This window comes from Ranitomeya variabilis, chromosome 2 (genome assembly GCF_051348905.1).
Source record: "Ranitomeya variabilis isolate aRanVar5 chromosome 2, aRanVar5.hap1, whole genome shotgun sequence".
NCBI classification, from domain to species: domain Eukaryota; kingdom Metazoa; phylum Chordata; class Amphibia; order Anura; family Dendrobatidae; genus Ranitomeya; species Ranitomeya variabilis.
The window spans coordinates 102,943,998-102,964,764 of NC_135233.1; the positions used below are offsets into that span (position 1 = coordinate 102,943,998).

Consider the following 20,767-nt stretch of genomic DNA (forward strand, 5'->3'; position numbering starts at 1 on the left):
AAGCCTGGCCCCATCGTGACATTACCACCCTCCCGATGCGATAGCATCGGGCCTCCATCTAGTATATGATAAGTGCTTGAGAGGCGCTAGGCTTTATGTAGATGTAGACTCCTTGGATTTCAGAAAATGGTCAGCTTCATACGTGTTGCCACCAGTCCACTTTTTTTGGCTGGTAAAAATCACCAGTCATTAGGAGAGTTTATGGTGAAGGCTCAATAGATATTTAAAGTGGCAAAAAAGGAAAAACATATCCCCTTTATATCCAGGTTATAACAATACTATATGTTAGGAAAGTTTTGGGAACACAGTGTAGATATATTATTACAAAATCACAGTAGTTCCTAACCATACATAACCATAACCATTAAAACATAAAAATTTAGAGCAATTTCCAAAATTTACAATTTCTGCTGTTAGAACACTCTTGATAAGCAATTTCAAGGTCAAGAAAATGAGGAGTAACCAAGTAGGAGTGGTATTATTTGTTACTAATATTTCAATTACTGGATTACGCAATAATTAAAAAAGCAAAGGAATGCTATACAATAAAAATATAAATAATAATTGTAATAATAATCATACCATTTATGCCTCTACCAATAATAATAACTAAAGCTGCCTCTGTTTAGCAACCTTTTGCAGAACACGCTTTAATTTAATTTGCCGATGGCCATGTTAATATTCAATTTCAGCTGCAAAAACTATCCACATTTTTTCCCTTAGCATTTCCCAGGGGCCTGATTCTTATAAATTAGATGACTAAGTAGTGATGAGTGAATATACTCATTACTTGAGATTTCTCGAGCACGCTTGGGGGTCCTCCGAGTATTTTTTAGTGCTCGGAGATTTAGTTTTTCTTGCCGCAGCTAAATGATTTACATCTGTTCACCAGCATAAGTACATGTCGGGGTTGCCTGGTTGCTAGTTATTGCAAAATAATGACTCTGCAAGTTTTCAGGCAAAGGTGAAATTGAGGAACCATCAAGAATCTACAACTTTGTATAAAAATGCACAAATATAGACATAGCCATTCTGGGACTATGGAACATATGTAAACCATAAAGCGGCCTGTATGTAGACATACATTTATTGTAGAGTTTCTTATGCCAGTGGGCTTTATATTAGGACTGGGGTATTTTACACTTGTCTTAATAAATCTGCTCGATACTGCTCAGGAGTTTTGTACGGGCCTCTGAGATTAGCAGTGTATTTTGTCTACTGCTGGAATACTTTATGGTAGTAAAATTTAAAAAAAAATCACAAAAAAATTGTTCAAGTTGTCCACACATGAATTACCATATGCTCAAAAATTGCGCGATTTTAAGGTTAAGTTTTCTGCCACTTTTTGGCTGGATTGGCTGGAGGGCAAAAGGAGCACATGCCTCATGCCCTGGGGCATACAACAGCTTGAGGATAGAGGGGCACTGCCCTCCTTGATGACTGATTAATGATTCTATCCAGATTTTCTAATGGTCTGTAGCATTTAATTTAATAAAAATGTTGGAAATTAACTAGTACATAGGGGCCCTGAGATGGACATATAGCTCATCAATCATAAGTGTTACCACAATTTCAACTATGACTATTCAAGTTGAAACTGAATAATCTGCCTGATTTTGAGAGGAACGTGTGTTTTGTAGCTCTCTTATATACCTGATCCTTTGTTCCCCTGGGAGATTACCCACTGCTAATATCAATGCACACCCCACGGTAGTAAATTGATGCATTGTTATTGTATTTTTCTGACAAATTCTAAAAATCTGTCAAAAATTGGCAACACTTTTCAGTCTCCTGCTGTTATAAAATTTGTAACCAAATGGTTGTCTCATTTACACAATTCTTCACTTGACTGACTTCTCTAACCCCATCACTCATGTTATCATCATAAGAAGCGACACATGACTTCTCATGTATCCTGCAGTGGTAATAGGTTTCAAGGCCCCCGGATAACCGGACAATATTATCTGAGGTAGTATACTAGTTTCTTTCAGAGCTTAAAAAAGAACTAAACTTTCAACAAATTTTGCATAGATGAATTGTGAAGTGACCGAGGGCAAGTTCGCCCATGTATATCCATGATCTGGCTCAGCAAAACTTCCACACTCAGATTCCATCTTAACAAACGTATCTTTACTGTTAAACATTTTCTTAACACAGTGGAACACAGTAATAAACAATGCAAAATATACCTATTCACAGAATTAACGTGTAATAACAAGCTTTCCCTCACTTTCCCTATCCACACGTTACCAGTCTCTTTACTCCAGGAGGTTATCTTCCCACGTCGCAGGCCTGTCTGTCTCTGCAGGGATTAAACAAAGCTCCGTCTCTCAGGTCCAGACTGTAGTCCTTGGGGTACGGCAGGTAGGGGTGGAATATTCGGCCTCTCAACAGAGGACCCGCTTACAGTTCGTGGGCTCAGGATCTGTGGAGATGTCACCGGCGAGTGAATATTCGGCCTCTCAACAGAGGACCCGCTTACAGTTCGTGGGTTCAGGATCTGGAAGTCAGCTTTCAAGGGAGAGGGATCATCCAGACAATCTGTTATATCGCATTCACAGGAGGGCACCAGCATACACAGACTTCTCTCTGCACAGACTGATTTCCCGGGCTCTTCTTCCTCTCTCCCTCCTTCCTGGTCACATGACATAACAGGGGGGAGCTTAGCCAATACAGTTTGTTTCTCTGTAATCACATTTGGCATAGGTATAACTTCTGGCCACACGGGGGCAGTGTCTGTCACAGATTCTTCTATGTCAATGATAACAGAACAGTCAGAGCCGGCCAGCTTATTACACGCCCCCCCACTTGAAGGTTGGCAGTCCCTGTCAACGACTGTCTCCAGGGCGGCGATGGCTGTGGAGGTTGTAGGACCCGGCTGTGAAGAGGGCCACACATATTGGTCTCTGTAGGACTGTCCCGGGGGCACTCCTGCGTTGGTCCTAGCTGTCCGCCTAACGGGTGCTAGTCTCTCTCCCCGATCAGTCACTCCACTCTCCGCCCCAGTCGGTAAGTCAGTCGAGGAGGTAAGGGGTACAGACGTGTCAGTCAAGCGAGCAGGGGTAGGGATGTTTTCCACTTCTACATCCCCGGTATCGGTGTCTCCCACAGTATTAGTGACATCCGTCTCTCTAGGCATTATAGGAGGGGAGTCAGGCTGAGAACGACAGGGGCGCAACATGTTACGGTGCAGGGTGCGGAGGCTGCCGCTGTCTTCGCCTTGTACTTGATAGACGGGGCCATCAGGGTACGGGTGTCCAATTATTCGATAGACTTCGGTCTCCCACTTGGGCCGGAGTTTTCCTTGCGGTTTCTTTATACGAACTAGGACTAGTTGACCCACACTCAGTAGGTCTTCTTGTACTGGAAGTGGATCAGCGTGGACCTGGTCCTGGATCTGCTGTTCCACCAGCCGGTAGACAGTTTCCATCCTTTGACGGTGTGCTTGTAGCCAGGAAGGATAGGTACCACAGGTGTCTTCATCAGAGTTAGACAGGTGATGTCAGAGCAGCTTGAAGCGCCCGGAATGATTTTTCTTGGTCGGGCCCCCAGCTGATGCGTCGTCCTCTAGGACTGTTCGCGGTTCCTCGGAGGGTCTCATGCAGTGGTTCCGCAAGCCGGGCAAAGTCCTTGACAAATCGGCGGTAATAGCCCGCTAGCCCCAGGAACGCCTGGACTTCTTTTATGGTAGTTGGCTGTGGCCACTCTTGGACAGCTGCTATCTTCTCTGGAGAGGGTTGGACACCTTCGGCTGAGATCCGGTGTCCCAGGTAATCGATCTCCTGCTGGAATAGACGGCACTTGCTGGGCTTTAACTTCAAGCCGTGTTTCTTCAAGCGCTGGAACACTTTGCCAAGCTTGTGAAGGTGATCCTCAAAGGTGGCGGAGTATACCACGATGTCATCAAGGTATATCAGCGTGAATTCGAAGTTGAAATCTCCCAGACAGCGTTCCATCAGTCTCTGAAAGGTCCCTGGTGCGTTACTCAAGCCGAATGGCATCCGGTCAAACTCGTACAGGCCCATGGGAAGGATGAAGGCGGTCTTTTCTCTGTCCTTCTCACTCATGGGGACCTGCCAATATCCACTGGCCAAGTCTAGAGACGAAAAATATTTGGCCTTTTTCAGGGCGGTCAGTGACTCTTCGATCCGGGGGAGTGGATAGGAGTCCCGGATCGTGCAAGCGTTCAGCCGACGGTAGTCTACGCAAAATCTCAGGGATCCATCTTTCTTTTTGACTATCACCACGGGTGCAGCCCATGGGCTCTGGCTCTCCCGCACCACTCCGGCATGTAGCATAGATTCTAAGAGGCTTTTCACCTCCTGGTATTGTTGAGGTGGTATTTGTCGGTACCTCTCGCGAATAGGGGCAGTATCGCCTGTGGGAATCTCGTGTTGGATACTGGTGGTGTACCCGAAGTCGGTGTCATGCTTTGCAAAGGAGTCTTGGTGTTCTCGCAGTAGTTTCTCCATTTGAGACACTTCCTGTTTGGTGTACTGGGACGGGTCCAGTTGCACTTTTTCCAGTAGTTTTCGCCCAATGTCTAATATGGATCTGCACGCAGCGCTTTGAGTCTCCACATCCATGACGGGTCCCCTAGAACGTTCTATGGCTTCCTGCTTGACTTCAGCGAAGGTGAGAGTCGGCATCATCCGAATCAAGTCCTGTAGCGTACGGTTAAGATACTGGTCTCTCAGCCCTATAACGAATTGGTCTCTCAGTACCAGGTCACGAGGAGCTATAGTAGCCAGCTGTTCCCCTTTTGCACAGACTTGTTCAAGGAGTACCTGAAGGGCATTTGCATACTGGGGAATGTCTTCCCATTCAAGCTGTGTCCGTCTAAAGAACAGGTATCGCAGTGTTCCCTGGTACGTAGTAGGTCCATAGGTCTTTTCCAGCACCCGCACCAAATCCTCTAACACACGCTGCCCCCTGACCGTCTCCAGTCTGACTGTCGTCCATGCCTCCCCCTCTAGCGTCAGTACCGCCATTTCTGCCAAGGTCTTAGGGTCAATATTATACATTTCTCCCAGTATCCGCACTTGTTCCGCCCACTCTGGTACGGGGTAGTTTCGCCCGCCAAATTTCCTGACCTGGTTTACAATGGACACCGGCGGCGGTTTCTGACTGTATACTGGGCCTGGGTGGGAATCTTGCTGGGCACAGATCCTGCCGACTACGCCAGATGAAGTGACCGAGGGCAAGTTCGCCCATGTATATCCATGATCTGGCTCAGCAAAACTTCCACACTCAGATTCCATCTTAACAAACGTATCTTTACTGTTAAACATTTTCTTAACACAGTGGAACACAGTAATAAACAATGCAAAATATACCTATTCACAGAATTAACGTGTAATAACAAGCTTTCCCTCACTTTCCCTATCCACACGTTACCAGTCTCTTTACTCCAGGAGGTTATCTTCCCACGTCGCAGGCCTGTCTGTCTCTGCAGGGATTAAACAAAGCTCCGTCTCTCAGGTCCAGACTGTAGTCCTTGGGGTACGGCAGGTAGGGGTGGAATATTCGGCCTCTCAACAGAGGACCCGCTTACAGTTCGTGGGCTCAGGATCTGTGGAGATGTCACCGGCGAGTGAATATTCGGCCTCTCAACAGAGGACCCGCTTACAGTTCGTGGGTTCAGGATCTGGAAGTCAGCTTTCAAGGGAGAGGGATCATCCAGACAATCTGTTATATCGCATTCACAGGAGGGCACCAGCATACACAGACTTCTCTCTGCACAGACTGATTTCCCGGGCTCTTCTTCCTCTCTCCCTCCTTCCTGGTCACATGACATAACAGGGGGGAGCTTAGCCAATACAGTTTGTTTCTCTGTAATCACATTTGGCATAGGTATAACTTCTGGCCACACGGGGGCAGTGTCTGTCACAGATTCTTCTATGTCAATGATAACAGAACAGTCAGAGCCGGCCAGCTTATTACAAATTGTATAGGTGAATATAGGAATTTTTGTAGTATGTCTAATCAAAGAAATCAGCTTCTTTCCCCACATATTAGACACTGTTTCCCCTCCTCTTTCCTCCAGAGCTCATCATTCACTCTACAAAAAAACAAAAACAAAAATCCATCTTCTCAAACAAGATGCACTGCCAGCTTGCTGTAGTATTGTGTGACACAGGCCATTATACTCTATAGAGAAGGGAGAAGAGAGGAGTGAAGAACAGGGAGAGAAAACAAGCAGAGTGAAACACAGAAAGATCATGATGAGCTTTCTAACAAGTCTTTAACCTCATGCCAAAGCTTGATTCACATCCAGATAACTCTGAACTTCTGTAAAATGTCCTCCATTCTGATATTTGTCTCTGTGTGCTAAAAAAGAAATCAAAAGCAGGAATACATCTCTTTATACTGTGCTGTGCATGGGAGAAATCATAGAAACAGATATAAATGGAAGAGATCACCGCAAATAGTCTCTACCAACCAGTTTAAAGAGGATTTGAAAATAAGAGATAGAGCCTGCAGAGGAGAAACTGGAGAAAATGCAGGATACTAGTCACATAATGGCCAGATATGGTGTTATTCCTCATGTGCACCCACAGGACAGTTTATTTTGAAAAATTACTAGAAAGCATGGTTATCCTTTAACCCCTTAATGACCCCAGCTTTTTTCGGTTTTGCGTTTTCGTTTTTGGCTCCCCTTCTTCCCAGAGCCATAACTGGCCATCAATATGGCCATGTGAGGGCTTATTTTTGCAGGATGAGTTGTACTTTTGAACGACATCATTGGTTTCAGCATGTCATGTACTAAAAAACGGTAAAAAATTCCAAGTGCGGTGAAATTGCAAAAAAAGTGCAATCCCACACTTGTTTTTTGTTTGGCTTTTTTGCTAGGTTCACTAAATGCTAAAACTAACAAGCCATTATGATTCTCCAGGTCATTACGAGTTCATAAACACTAAACATGTCTAGGTTATTTTTTATCTAGTGGTAAAAAAAAATTCCAAACTTTGCTAAAAAAAAAAAATAATGCGCAATTTTCCAATACCCGTAGCATCTCCATTTGGGGTTGGGTGAGGGCTTATTTTTTGCATGCTGAGCTGCTGTTTTTAATGATACAATTTTGTATCAATTTTGGTGCAGATATGTTCTTTTGATCGCCCGTTATTGCATTTTAATGCAATGTCAATGCGACCAAAAAAAGTAATTCTGGCGTTTTTAATTTTCTTCTGCTACGCCGTTTAGTGATCAGCTTAATCCTTTTTTTATTGGTAGATTGGGCGATTCTGAACCCAGCGATACCAAATATGTGTATATTTGATTTTTTTTATTGCTTTATTTTGAATGGGGTGAAAGGGGGGTGATTTAAACTTTCATATATTTTTTTTTTCTTCATATTTTTTTTTTTTTTAAATTTTACTTTTGTCATGCTTCAATACCCTCCATGGGAGGCTAGAAGCTGGCATAGCCTGGTCAGCTCTGCTACATAGGAGCGATGCTCAGATCGCTCCAATGTAGTAGATTTACTGCATTGCTATGAGCACCGACCACAGGGTGTCGCTCACAGCAATCCGGCATCAACAACCATAGAGGTCTTCAGTAGACCTCTGGTTGTCATGCCGATGCATCGCTGACCCCCGATCACGTGACGGGGGTCAGCGATGCGTGTATTTCCGGCCCGATGTCCGGAAGCGCTAGTTAAATGCCGCTGTCAGCATTTGACAGCGGCATTTAACTAGTTAATAGCGGCGGGTTGATCGCGATTCCACCTGACACTATTGCGGGCACATGTCAGCTGTACAAAACAGCTGACATGTCCCGGCTTTGATGCGGGCTCACCGCCAGAGCCCGCATCAAAACAGGGGTTCTCTCCTCGGATGTACCATTCCGTCCAAAGACAGAAAGGGGTTAATATGCATTTATAAGGATCTCGGTTTGCCTAAATAAAAAATATTTGTTGGACAAGCTCCTACAGGAACAATCAGAATTAAAAGGCATTAATACAGTTAAAGGCGATACCTCTTAACCCCTTCGCGTCATCCGCCGTACTAGTACGGCGCTGCCGGCACTGCATTTGTGCCAGCCGCAGTACTAGTACGGCGGACCGATCACCGCGGTCTCGCGCTGAGCGCCGCGGTGATCGGGACCGGGTGTCAGCTGTATATGACAGCTGACACCCCGCAGCAATGCCCACGATCGGTGCTATCGCCGATCGCGGGCATTTAACCCCTCTGATGCCGCTGTCAATAGTGACAGTGGCATAGAGGTGGATCGCGCAGGGACGGGAGCTCCCTGCGCTCTCCCACCGGAGCAACGCGATGAGATCGCGCTGCTCCAGTGACCTGGAAGGAGTCCCCGGATCCAAGATGGCCTCGGGACTCCTTCCGGGTCATTTACTGACCTGGCTTGCCGGCGCCTGCTGAGAGTTCCTAATAGCAGGCACCGGCAAGCCTCTGGAACGTGCCTGTCACATCGTTGATCTGCAAGAGTGCTATGCACACTGTCAGATCAACGATCTGATCTAAAACAGTGATGTCCCACCCTGGGACAATGGTAAAAAGTAAAAAAAAAAAAAAAATACAATGTATAAAAAATAAAATAAAAAAATCCCCAAATAAAGAAAAAAAAAACATTTCCCAGTAATTCCATTTATTTTTGTAAATAAAAAAAAAAACAATAAAAGTACACATATTTTGTATCGCCGCGTCCGTAACGACCCGCTCTAAACAACTATCCCACTAGTTAACCCCTTCAGTGAACACGGAAAAAAAAAAAAAGGCAAAAAACAACGCTTTATTATCATACAGGCGAACAAAAAGTGGAATAACACGCGATCAAAAAGACGAATATAAATAACCATGGTACCGTTGAAAACGTCATCTTGTCCCGCAAAAAAAAAGCTGCCATACTGCATCATCAACAGAAAAATAAAAAAGTTATAGCTCTCAGAATAAAGCGATGCAAAAACAATTATTTTTTTATATAAAATAGTTTTTATTGTGTAAAAGCGCCAAAACATAAAAAAATTACATAAATGAGGTATCGCTGTAATCGTACTGACCTGAAGAATAAAGCTGCTTTATCAATTTTACCACACATGGAACGGTATAAACGCCCCCCCTAAAAGAATTTCAGGAATTGCTGGTTTTTGTTCATTCCGCCTCCCAAAAATCAGAATAAAAAGCGATTAAAAAAGTCATGTGCCCGAAAATGGTGTGAATAAAAACGTCAACTCGTCCCGCAAAAAACAAGATCTCACATGACTCTGTGGGCTAAAATATGGATAAATTATAGCTCTCAAAATGTGGTGATGCAAAAACTATTTTTTGTAATAAAAAGCGTCTTTTAGTGTGTGATGGCTGCCAACCATAAAAATCCGCCAAAAAAACGCTATAAAAGTAAATTAAACCCCCCTTCATCACCCCCTTAGTTAGGGAAAAATAATAAAATTTAAAAAAATGTATGTATTTCCATTTTCCCATTAGGGTTAGGGTTAGGGCTACGGTTAGGGCTAGAGTTAGGGCTAGGGTTAGGGTTAGGGCTTGGGTTAGGGTTAGGGTTGGGGTTAGGGCTAGGGTTAGGGCTGGGGTTAAGGTTGGGGTTAGGATTTCAGTTAGAATTGGGGGTTTCCACTGTTTAGGCACATCAGGGGCTCTCCAAACGCGACATGGCGTCCGATCACAATTCCAGCCAATTCTGCTTTGAAAAACTAAAACAGTGCTCCTTCCCTTCTGAGTTCTCCTGTGCGCCCAAACAGTGGTCCCCCCCCAACATATGGGGTATCAGCGTTCTCAGGACAAGTTGGACAACAACTTTTGGGGTCCAATTTCTCCTGTTACCCTTGGGAAAATAAAAACGTGGGGGCTAAAATATCATTTTCGTGGAAAAAAAAATATTTTTTATTTTCACGGCTCTGCGTTATAAACTGTAGTGAAACACTTGTTGGTTCAAAGTTCTCACAACACATCTAGATAAGTTCCTTGGGGGGTCTAGTTTCCAATACGGGGTCACTTTTGGGGGGTTTCTACTGTTTAGGTACATCAGGGGCTCTGCAAATGCAACATGACGCCTGCAGACCAATCCATCTAAGTCTGCATTTCAAACGGTGCTCTTTCCCTTCCGAGCTCTGCCGTGTGCCCAAACGGTGGTTCCCCCCCATATATGGGGTATCAGGCGTACTCAGCACAAATTGGTTAACAACTTTTGTGGTCCAATTTCTCCTGTTACCTTTAGGAAAATAAAAACGTGGGGGCTAAAATATCATTTTCGTGGAAAAAAAATATTTTTTATTTTCACGGCTCTGCGTTATAAACTGTAGTGAAACACTTGTTGATTCAAAGCTATCACAACACAGCTAGATAAGTTCCTTGGGGGGTCTAGTTTCCAATATGGGGTCACTTGTGGGGGTTTCTACTGTTTAGGTACATCAGGGGCTCTGCAAATGCAACATGACACCTGCAGACCAATCCATCTAAGTCTGCATTTCAAACGGCGCTCCTTCCCTTCCGAGCTCTGCCGTGCGCCCAAACAGTAGTTCCCCCCATGTATGGGATATCAGCATACTCAGGACAAATTGGACAATAACTTTTGTGGTCCAATTTCTCCTGTTACCCTTGGGGAAAAAAATTGCGGGCTGAAACATCATTTTGTGGAAAGAAAAAATGATTTTTTTTATTTTCACAGCGCTACATTCTAAGCTTTAGTGAAACAATTGGGGTATAAAAGTGCTCACCACACTAGATAAGTTCCATAGGGGGTCTTCTTTCCAAAATGGGGTCCATTGTGGGGGGTTTCCACTGTTTAGGCATGTCAGGGGCTCTCCAAAGGCGACATGGGTTCCGATCTCAATTCCAGCCAATTTTGCATTGAAAAGTCAAATGGCGCTCCTTCCCTTCCGAGCTCTGCCATGTGCTCAAACAGTGGTTTATCCCCATATATGAAGTATCAGCGTGCTCAGGACAAATTGCACAACAACATTTGAGGTCCAATTTATCCTGTTACCCTTGGGAAAATAAAAAATTTGGGGCAAAAAATCATTTTTTGTGAAAATTAATATGAAATTTTTTTTACGGCTCTACATTATAAACTTCTGTGAAGCACTTGGAGGTTCAAAGTGCTCAACACACATCTAGATTAGTTCCTTAGAGGGTCTACTTTCCAAAATGGTGTCACTTGTGGGGGTTTCCACTGTTTAGGCACGTCAGGGGCCCTCCAATCGAGCCATGGGTTCCGATCTCAATTCCAGCAAATCTTGCATTGAAAAGTCAAATGGCGCTCCTTTCCTTCCGAGCTCTGCCATGTGCCCAATCAATGGTTTACCCCAACATGTGGGGTATCAGCGTACTCAGGACAAATTGTACAACAACTTTTGTGGTCCAACTTCTCCTGTTACCCTTGGTAAAATAAAACAAATTGGATCTGAAGTAAACATTTTGTGAAAAAAAAGTTAAATGTTCAATTTTTTTTAAACATTCCAAAAATTCCTGTGAAGCACCTGAGGGGTTAATAAACTTTTTGAATGTGGTTTTGAGTACCTTGAGGGGTGTAGTTTTTAGAATGGTGTCACTTTTGGGCATTTTCTGTCATATAGACCCCTCAAAGTCACTTCAAGTGTGAGGTGGTCCGTAAAAAAAATGGTTTTGCAAATTTTGTTGCAAAAATGAGAAATCGCTGGTCAACTTTTAACCCTTATAACTCCCTAACAAAAAAAATTATGTTTCCAAAATTGTGCTGATGTAAAGCAGACATGTGGGAAATGTTGTTTATTAACTATATTATGTGATATAACTCTCTAATTTAAGGGCATAAAAACTAAAATTTGAAAATTGCTAAATTTTCATAATTTTTGACAAATTTTTGTTTTTTTCACAAATAAATGCAAGTCATATCGAAGAAGTTTTACCACTATCATGAAGTACAATATGTCACGAGAAAACAATGTCAGAATCACCAGGATCCGTTGAAGCGTTTCAGAGTTATGACCTCATAAAGTGACAGTGGTCAGAATTGTAAAAATTGGCCCTGTCACTTAGGTGAAAACAGGCTTCGGGGTGAAGGGGTTAAAGAAACCTAATGCCCCTATTAGTGCATAAGGATAGATATATATTTAGTAAAATATGCAGTTTGTATTGTGAAATCTGCTGACAGATCCTTCTTAAGCTTGTGCAGAATTAGTGAATTAACATGTTTCACTTGATGTCATAAAACATAAAAATTATACAGCAGAAACCAAACTAAAATGCTGAACTGTAGCCGACGTCTTGACATGACACATACAAGAAGATTAGAAACCTGACAGCAGATGAAGAAAATTAGTCTATCTAGTCTTTCCATTTAACTTGTTAGTGATTTCAGTACATATCTGCATGGATTTTAGGCAACTTGTCAAATTATTTCCTGCTTTTTCCTACTAGTTCTTGCTCACAAGAAAAGCTATAAGCAGCTGATTTAGTCTGCTAGCTATCATTTGGGAATTCTTCAAAATCGAGCGATGATCTCCGTGCACTTTATTACTCATCTATCCTTTGGGACTGTGGGGTGAGGCCTGACAAGAGATTAAGCGAGATTTCTAAGGATACATGATCTAGCAACTTTCTCAGAAAAGTGTGTACAGGAACTCAGCCATGCTGTCTATTTTGGACCTAATTACCATCGCCTTTGGCGTTACTGTAGTTTTATATTTTATTGATGTGTGGGAATAATTGAAATAACAATGTTATATTAATGATCTGAGGCAAAATTGTATAACACTTGAAAAAAAATTGGGTTACATGGTCTTAAAACCTTTCCTGTATGTCGTACAATCTATTGTGTTACCGTCCCAATTAAAAAAGGTGTTAAAGGGAACCTGCCACCAGGTTCTGTAATGCTGTATAGAAGCCCCTGATCTGACCTGAAAGAGAAGAAAAATAACTCCGGGAGGCTCCGGTCCGAGAAGTGTCGCTCTTCTTGGTCCGGCGCCTCCCATCTTCTTGCCCATCCTCCTGTTTGCTTCATGTGGATGACACGTCACTGCATCATCCACACAAGCTCCCCAAAATCACGCTTCTGTGCAGGTGTACTTATCTGCCCAGAGTGCGCAGGCTCTGGGCCTCTGTGACCTTTCCCGGTGTCCGCACACTGCAGGACTTTGCTCTGACTTCTATAGGGCAGATAAGTATGTCTGTGCAGGAGCGCGATGCCGGGGAGCCTGTGTGGATGACACAGGGATGCGTCATCCACATGAAGCAATCAGGAGGGTGGCATCGCAAGAAGATGGAAGGCGTCGGACCAAGAAGAGCGACACCCATTGGACCGGACCGCCCTGCAGGTGAGTACAATTAAAGTTATTTTTCTTCTCTCACAGGTTGGATCGGGGGCTTACTGTATATACAGCATCACAGAATGCTGTATATAAGCCCTGAAAGGCGGTGGCTGTAACTCGTATCGGCCAAACCTGATGACAGGTTCCCTTTAATTCATTAATTCTGCATAAGCTTAACAGTTCTAAGAAATCTATTTAATAATGTAATCTGTTTAATAATGTAAACATATCTTTCTCTGGTACCATAACATTAAAATTGAACAACAGAAATTCAACAAAAATGCTGAATATTCTTAGCTACTAAGAATGAGATAGATGCCTAATATCTACTTTCTCACCTTAAAAAAACAACCCAGCATTTTCTAAATATAAAAAATCAATTAAAGAATCTGTATTTATAAATGCTCTAACATACAGTGGGTACAGAAAGTATTCAGACCCCTTTAAATTTTTCACTAATTGTTTCATTGCAGCCATTTGGTAAATTCAAAAATGTTCATTTTTTCACATTAATATACACTCTGCAGCCCATCTGGACTGAAAAAAAAACAGAAATGTAGAAATGTTTGCAAATTTAATAAAAAGAACAACTGAAATATCACATGGTCATAAGTATTCAGACCCTTTGCTCAGACACTCATATTTAAGTCACATGCTGTCCATTTCCTTGTAATCCTCCTTGAAATGGTTCTACTCCTTCATTGGAGTCCAGCTGTGTTTTATTAAACTGATAGGACTTGATTTGGAAAAGCACACACCTGTCTATATAAGACCGCACAGCTCACAGTGCATGTCAGACCAAATGAGAATTAAAGGTCAAATGAACTGGCCAAGAAGCTCAGAGACAGAATTGAGGCAAGGCACAAATCTGGCCAAGGTTACAACAGAACTTCTGCAGTACTCAAGGTTCCTAAGAGCACATTGGCCTCCATAATACTTAAATGGAAGAAGTTTGGGATCACCAGAAGTCTTCCTAGACCTGGCCATCCAGCCAAACTGAGCAATCGTGGGAGAAGAGCCTTGGTGAGAGAGGTAAAGAAAAACCCCAAGATCACTGTGGCCGAGCTCCCAATATGCAGTAGAGAGATGGGAGAAAGTTCCACAAAGTCAACTACCACTGCAGCCCTTCACCAGTCAGGTCTTTATGGCAGCATGGCACGATGGAAGCCTCTCCTCAGTGCAAGACATATGAATGCCCGCATAGAGTTTGCTAAAAAGCACATGAAGGACTCCCAGACTATGAGAAATAAGATCCTCTGGTCTGCTAAGATAAAGATAGACTTTTTTGGTGATAATTCTAAGCAGTATGTGTGGAGAAAACCAGGCACTGCTCATCACCTGCCCAATACAATCCCAACAGTGAAACACGGTGGTGGCAGCATCATGCTATGGGGGTTTTTCAGCTGCAGGGACATGACGACTTGTTGCCATTGAAGGAAACATGAATGTGGCCAAGTAGAGAGATATCCTGGATGAAAACCTCTTCCAGAGTGCTCTGGACCTCAGACTTGACCAAAGGTTCACCTTCCAACAAGACAATGACCCTAAGCACACAGCTAAAATAACAATGGAGTGGCTTCAGAACAACTCTGTGACTATTTCATTCTTAACTGGTCCACCCAGAGCCCTGACCTAAACCCAATTGAGCAACTCTGGAGAGACCTGAAAATGGCTGTCCACCAACGTTCACCATCCAACCAGATGGAACTGGAGAGGATCTGCAAGGAAGAATGGCAGAGGAACCCCAAATCCAGGTGTGAAAAACTTGTTGCATCATTCCCAAGAAGACTCATGGCTGTACTAGCTCAAAAGGGTGCTTCTACTCAATACAGAGCAAAGGGTCTGAATAATTATGACCATGTGATATTTCAGTTTTTCTTTTTTAATAAATTTGCAAAAATTTCTACATTTCTTTTTTTTCAGTCAAGATGGGGTGCAGACTGTACATTAATGAGAAAAAAATGAACTTTTTTGAATTTACCAAATGGCTGCAATGAAACAAAGAGTGAAAAATTTAAAGGGGTCTAAAGACTTACCGCACCCACTGTATAAAAATACCAGACAATGAGCTAGCTAACCAAATAAAGAAATGTGTATTTTGTTCCTTCAGGACCTGGCAATTTTTTTTTATTTCACTTTTTCATCATCATATTTCAAAAACTGTAACAGTTTTATATTCAAGTCAATGTGGCCATATGAGGGCTTTTTGCAAGCTATTTTTGGGTACATACAGTGTCTTGAAAAAGTAATTATGCCCATTACATCCACAAACTTAAATGTATTTTATTGTGATTTTATGTGATATACCAACACAAAGTAGAAAGTATTTGAGATGTTTGAAGGAAATTATGTATGGTTTTCTAATTATTAAAAAAATATAAATCTGAAAATTGTGATGTGAATTTGTATTCAGCCCCCTATATTCAGATACTCTTAAATAAAATCCTGAGTGACCAATCACCTACAGAAGTTACATAATTAGTAAAATGAGTCCACCTGTGTGTAGTGTTGAGCGATACCTTCCGATATGCAAAGGTATCGGTATCGGATTGGATCGGCCGATATCCAAAAAATATCGGATATCGCCGATACCGATACCCGATACCAATGCATATCAATGGGACACAAAATATCATAATGGTTCCCAGGGTCTGAAGGAGAGGAAACTCTCCTTCAGGCCCTGGGATCCATATTCATGTAAAAAATAAAGAATAATAAAAAAAAATATTGATATACTCACCCCTCCGACGGCCCCGGCTCTCACCGGTCCAAGCGTCTGCCTCCGTTCCTAAGAATGCCGAGTGAAGCACCTTCGATGATGTCGCGGCTTGTGATTGGTCGCGTGACCGCTCATGTGACCGCTCACGCGACCAATCACAAGCCGCGACATCATCGAAGGTCCTTCACTCCCTGCATTCTTAGGAACGGAGGCACCGCTAAGGTCCAGGGTCCGCCGGAGGGGTGAGTATATCAATATTTTTTATTTTAATTATTTATTTTTTACATGAATATGGATCCCAGGGCCTGAAGGAGAGTCTCCTCTCCTCCAGACCCTGGGAACCATACGCACCGCACACTTCCGATTCCGATTTCCGATATCGCAAAAATATCGGAACTCGGTATCGGAATGCTCAACACTACCTGTGTGTAATTTATTCTCAATATTACTAAAGCTGTTCAATGAAAGCCTCAGAAGTTTTTTATGAGAACATTATGGATCAAACTGCATCATGAAAACCAAGGAACACACCAGACAGGTCAAGGGTAAAGTTGTGGATAAAAGTAGGGTTAGGTATGTAACGTATGTATGGTACAACTGCAAACCTACCAAGACATGGCCGTCAACCTAAACTGACATGCCAAGACAGGAGAGTACTAATTAGAAAGGCAGCCAAGAGGCCCATGGTCACTCTGGGGAAGCTGCAGAGATCCACAGCTCACGTTGAGAATCTGTCCACAGGACAGCTACTAGTCGTATACTCCACAATTCTAGCCTTTATGGAAGAGTGGCAAGAACAAAGCCTTTTTTTAAAGCAAGGCATAAGAAGTCCTATTTGTGGTTTGCAAAAAAAACATGTAGGGGACACAGCTAGCATGTGGAAGAAGATGCTCTGGTCAGATGAGACCAAAGTAGACGTTTTGGCGCTAAATACAAAATACTATGTATGATGGAAAAGTAACACTGAACATCATCCTGAAAACACCATATCCACAGTCAAACATGGTAGTGGCAGCACCATGCTGTGGGGATACTTTTCTTGAGCAGGGATAGGCAAACTGCTCACAGTTGATGAAAAAATGGATGAAGCTAAATACAGGGCAATCCTGGAAGAAAACCTTTTATAGGCTGCAAAATACTTAAGACTCAGGCGTAGGTTCCCCTTCCAGCAGGACAATAACTCTAAATATACTGACAGAGGTACAATGTAACAGTTTACATAAAAGCATATTTATGTGTGTGATTGAGCCAACCTCAAAGTCCAGACCTAAATCCCATTGAGAATCTGTGGCAAAATTTGAAAATTGCTGTTCACAGCGGCTCTCTATCCAATCTCACTGAGCTAAAGCAAAGAAGAATGGTCAACACTTCAGCCTCTAAATGTGCAAAGTTGGCAAAGACATACCCAAGAAGATTTACCACAGTAATTACAACGAAAGGTGGTCCTCCAAAGTATTGACTCAGGGGGGATGAATACAAATGCATTTCACAATTTTCAGATTTATATTTTTCAAATAATTACAAAACCATGTATCGTTTCCATTACACTTCACAAATATGTGCTACTTTTTGTTTTTATATGACTTAAAAAACAAATAAAATTCATTTAAGTTTATCGGTGTAATGTGAAAAAATCTGGCAAAGTTCACGGGGTATGAATACTTCGTCAAGGCACTATATCAACATTTTTTATTGGGAAACTAAAAAAATACAACAATTTTGGAGGTTTGATTTTTAGATTTCGATTTTACGGTATTCACTGCACATTAACAATGACTCAATAAAGGTAATATTAAACACCCCCCACACGTTACAATTTGGAGTGTTCTCAATTTTTGTATCTACCATTTGTAAGGATACTGATTTAGGGTCCCAGAATTACAGAGAAACAAAATCTTAATTTTTATCTTTTCTTGTTAGCAAAAAAATCTAACTCAAATCACTAAATCTGGAGAACACACAAACGAACTTGTAGTAATTTAGCAGCTGATCTACTGAACTTACTTTTACTCCCTTAAGTGCAATGAACCTATAAACTGAGCAGTGACCAACATCTGTGTGCCAGATTCAGTGGATATTACTTTTCAACAAGAAAACACTGGAAAGCAACAGAAGTTTTAACTTGGACTCTAAAAATGTGCATCTAGTTTCGGAGAGCTTGGAAAATAGCTTTCTAAATTGAACTGTGTATAAATAAATCACTTCACAGAGAAAAACATCATAATCTTGTAACCCAATGGTGCAGAATAATGAATTGTAGGATTGGTTTGATCCTAAAGATTTATACCATAAGATCTCTCCTTGACAGTCAATTTTAACGCCTGAAATTGATGATTGTGATTCTAGAAAAATATTAACCATATTAATGTTCTGTTCTCACCCAGCAATGTACTGATGGTTATGAGTGGGACCCGATACGGCAGCAATGCAAAGGTAACAGATGATTGCTTTTTATTCTTTATTACTGCTACAAAATACATGGTACAAAGAGGAATACAGTCATAGAGGAGTATAATCATAAATTAACCACAGAGTACAGACAGTGTAGAATATATTTGCATAATTAATACATGATTTATTATTAGGGACTCTGCATTTAAATTACTTAAATGTTTGTTTGCAAATACATCGCTAAGATATACATTAAGGTATATCTGTCACACTTAAAATAGCAATTAAAATGGCGAAACTTTTATACAGGGGACATAGCCTCTATTGAAATCATATTAGGCATGTATAGTTTAACTTAATATTTTATTAAAAGTCAACTTTTATTTGATATGCAAATGAGAGCGCTTTGGTGCACCCTTGGTGTGTCCTATACCGCACTCTGATGGTTAATGTGAGCAGACAGCAGCCAGATGTCAGAAAGACTGTAACGGGAGTGGTGGAACCACTGTGACGTGGTCCGAGGAGAGCCTGGAGGTAGGTGAGCACCTGACTCTTTACTAGAGCACTTGATGGTGGGGTTAGGCTTGGCTCCCGATGGACACCAGATGGTTCTCCAGGATAAACCTAGGTCGCACGGCAGCTATCCCCAAAGGAACTCGTAGCTGGAAGGGACCACTGGTAGAGTACAGCAACTACAGGCAGGCACTGCAGAAACACAGGAAACCCAGATGTAGATGGGTTCAGCTGATAAACAGATTGGTACGGCTGGTGCAGGAGGGTCCAGCTGATATACAGATTGGCACGGCAGGGGCAAATGGGTCCGGCTGATATTTATACTGGCATGGCAGGTGCTGGTGGTTCTGGCTGAAATACAGACTGACAAGGCAGGTACCATCAAGGACAGACAGGAACAAGGCAAGGCTAGAACCAGCAGGCAGGGTAAGGAACAGGCAGACACTGGCGGAACTAGTGGATACTAATGGACAGGGACCAGAGTACTAGAATGCATGCTGGAAACAGACTAACTACGTTGCACAGGCACCTCCATGCAGGTGTAGGTGCCTTAAATAATAAGTGTCTTCCGGCCACTGGCTGGAGACACTTTAGGATGGCATATGCAGCCTATTTAAGAAGGAGGGAGCGCGTGTGCACATGCCCTAAGCAGAAACCGAGGAGAAACTGGAGAGAAAGGAGGAGGAAGTGCGGGGCCATGGCAGTGAGTAAGTCGGCGTCCTTGCCAGGGGAGGGAGAAGTATGCAGAGACGCCGATGATACAATGCCCTCGCCTTCTCACTGAAGCTGCTTGCTTACTTAATTTCCAGGAGAAGCGAACAGCGCCCACAGACAGACAGGTGCCAGGCATCAGAGGGCACCGGACACAGACACTGTGAGAGAACTATCACGCTCATCCAGTGTCAGTGTGCAGGCGCAGACACGCAAATGACACAGCATTGACTCTCAGCTTCTGAGGCATGTCAATAACTATAATTTAATGGCTTTATTATGCAAATAGGAAGGCATGAATATGCACCAAGGCATGGAGTTTCATAAACAAAAAGCACCATTTGGCTTTTACAGGCTTTTTTTCAATGCACATTGCTGGATTCTGAATAAGTTAATGGAGTATCCGACAGGCATCTCATTCTGGGAGAGATTATATCTGTTTCATCTGTCTGTTTCTGAACTCACCATGAATTGCATGTGTTGAAATTATGGATTTGTGTAGGGTTTTTAGGCTGGTTTCTCTGATTCATTTTTACACTGTGATTAATTATTCCTTTAAAAATATTAAGAATAATATCAAACTGATATTTTCTTATCAAAATATGGCAGCAGGACACTAAAATCTAAATGGCTCCCTTCTGTTACATTTTAACTGTGCAAATCACGTTTTTGTTTCCATGTCACAGATATTGATGAGTGTGGAATAATGCAAGAGCCTTGCAAGGGAGGAATGAAATGTGTTAACCATTATGGAGGATACCTGTGCCTTCCAAGAACTGCACAGATTTTGTTAAATAATGGTCAGGAGGACGCAGTCGTCTCACAGAATTCTGGGTCTCAGCAAATCAATAGCCAAAATGCATTTGTAGAAAGACCCAACAGCCCTGCAGATCCACAGCGCAATCTGCCCAGCACAGTTCAGTTAATGCAGTGCTCGTCAGGCTACGAGCTAAATGCACAAAACATGTGCCAAGGTAAGAACTGTTCTTTCTTAATCTGCTTATCATAGTTTTATAACCACATAAATAATATACACACGTGGTGAAAATTGTTGGTACCCCTCGTTTAATGACTAACAAGTTAATGAATAACTTGAATCTGACAAAAGTAATAATAATTTAAAGATCTATGAAAATGAACAAGTGAAAGTCAGACATTGCTTTTCAACCATG

General features: G+C 42.3%; 1 protein-coding gene across 1 annotated transcript in view; it reads left to right on the forward strand.

The window, feature by feature from the left end:
• Nucleotides 1-20,767, forward strand: part of EFEMP1 (EGF-like fibulin extracellular matrix protein 1) — a 147,639-nt gene that overhangs the window by 85,751 nt on the left and 41,121 nt on the right. Inside the window, exons 3-4 of the mRNA XM_077282766.1 lie at nucleotides 18,365-18,413; nucleotides 20,282-20,569. Coding sequence (XP_077138881.1) covers nucleotides 18,365-18,413; nucleotides 20,282-20,569 — 337 coding nt within the window. The remainder of the gene's footprint in view (nucleotides 1-18,364; nucleotides 18,414-20,281; nucleotides 20,570-20,767) is intronic.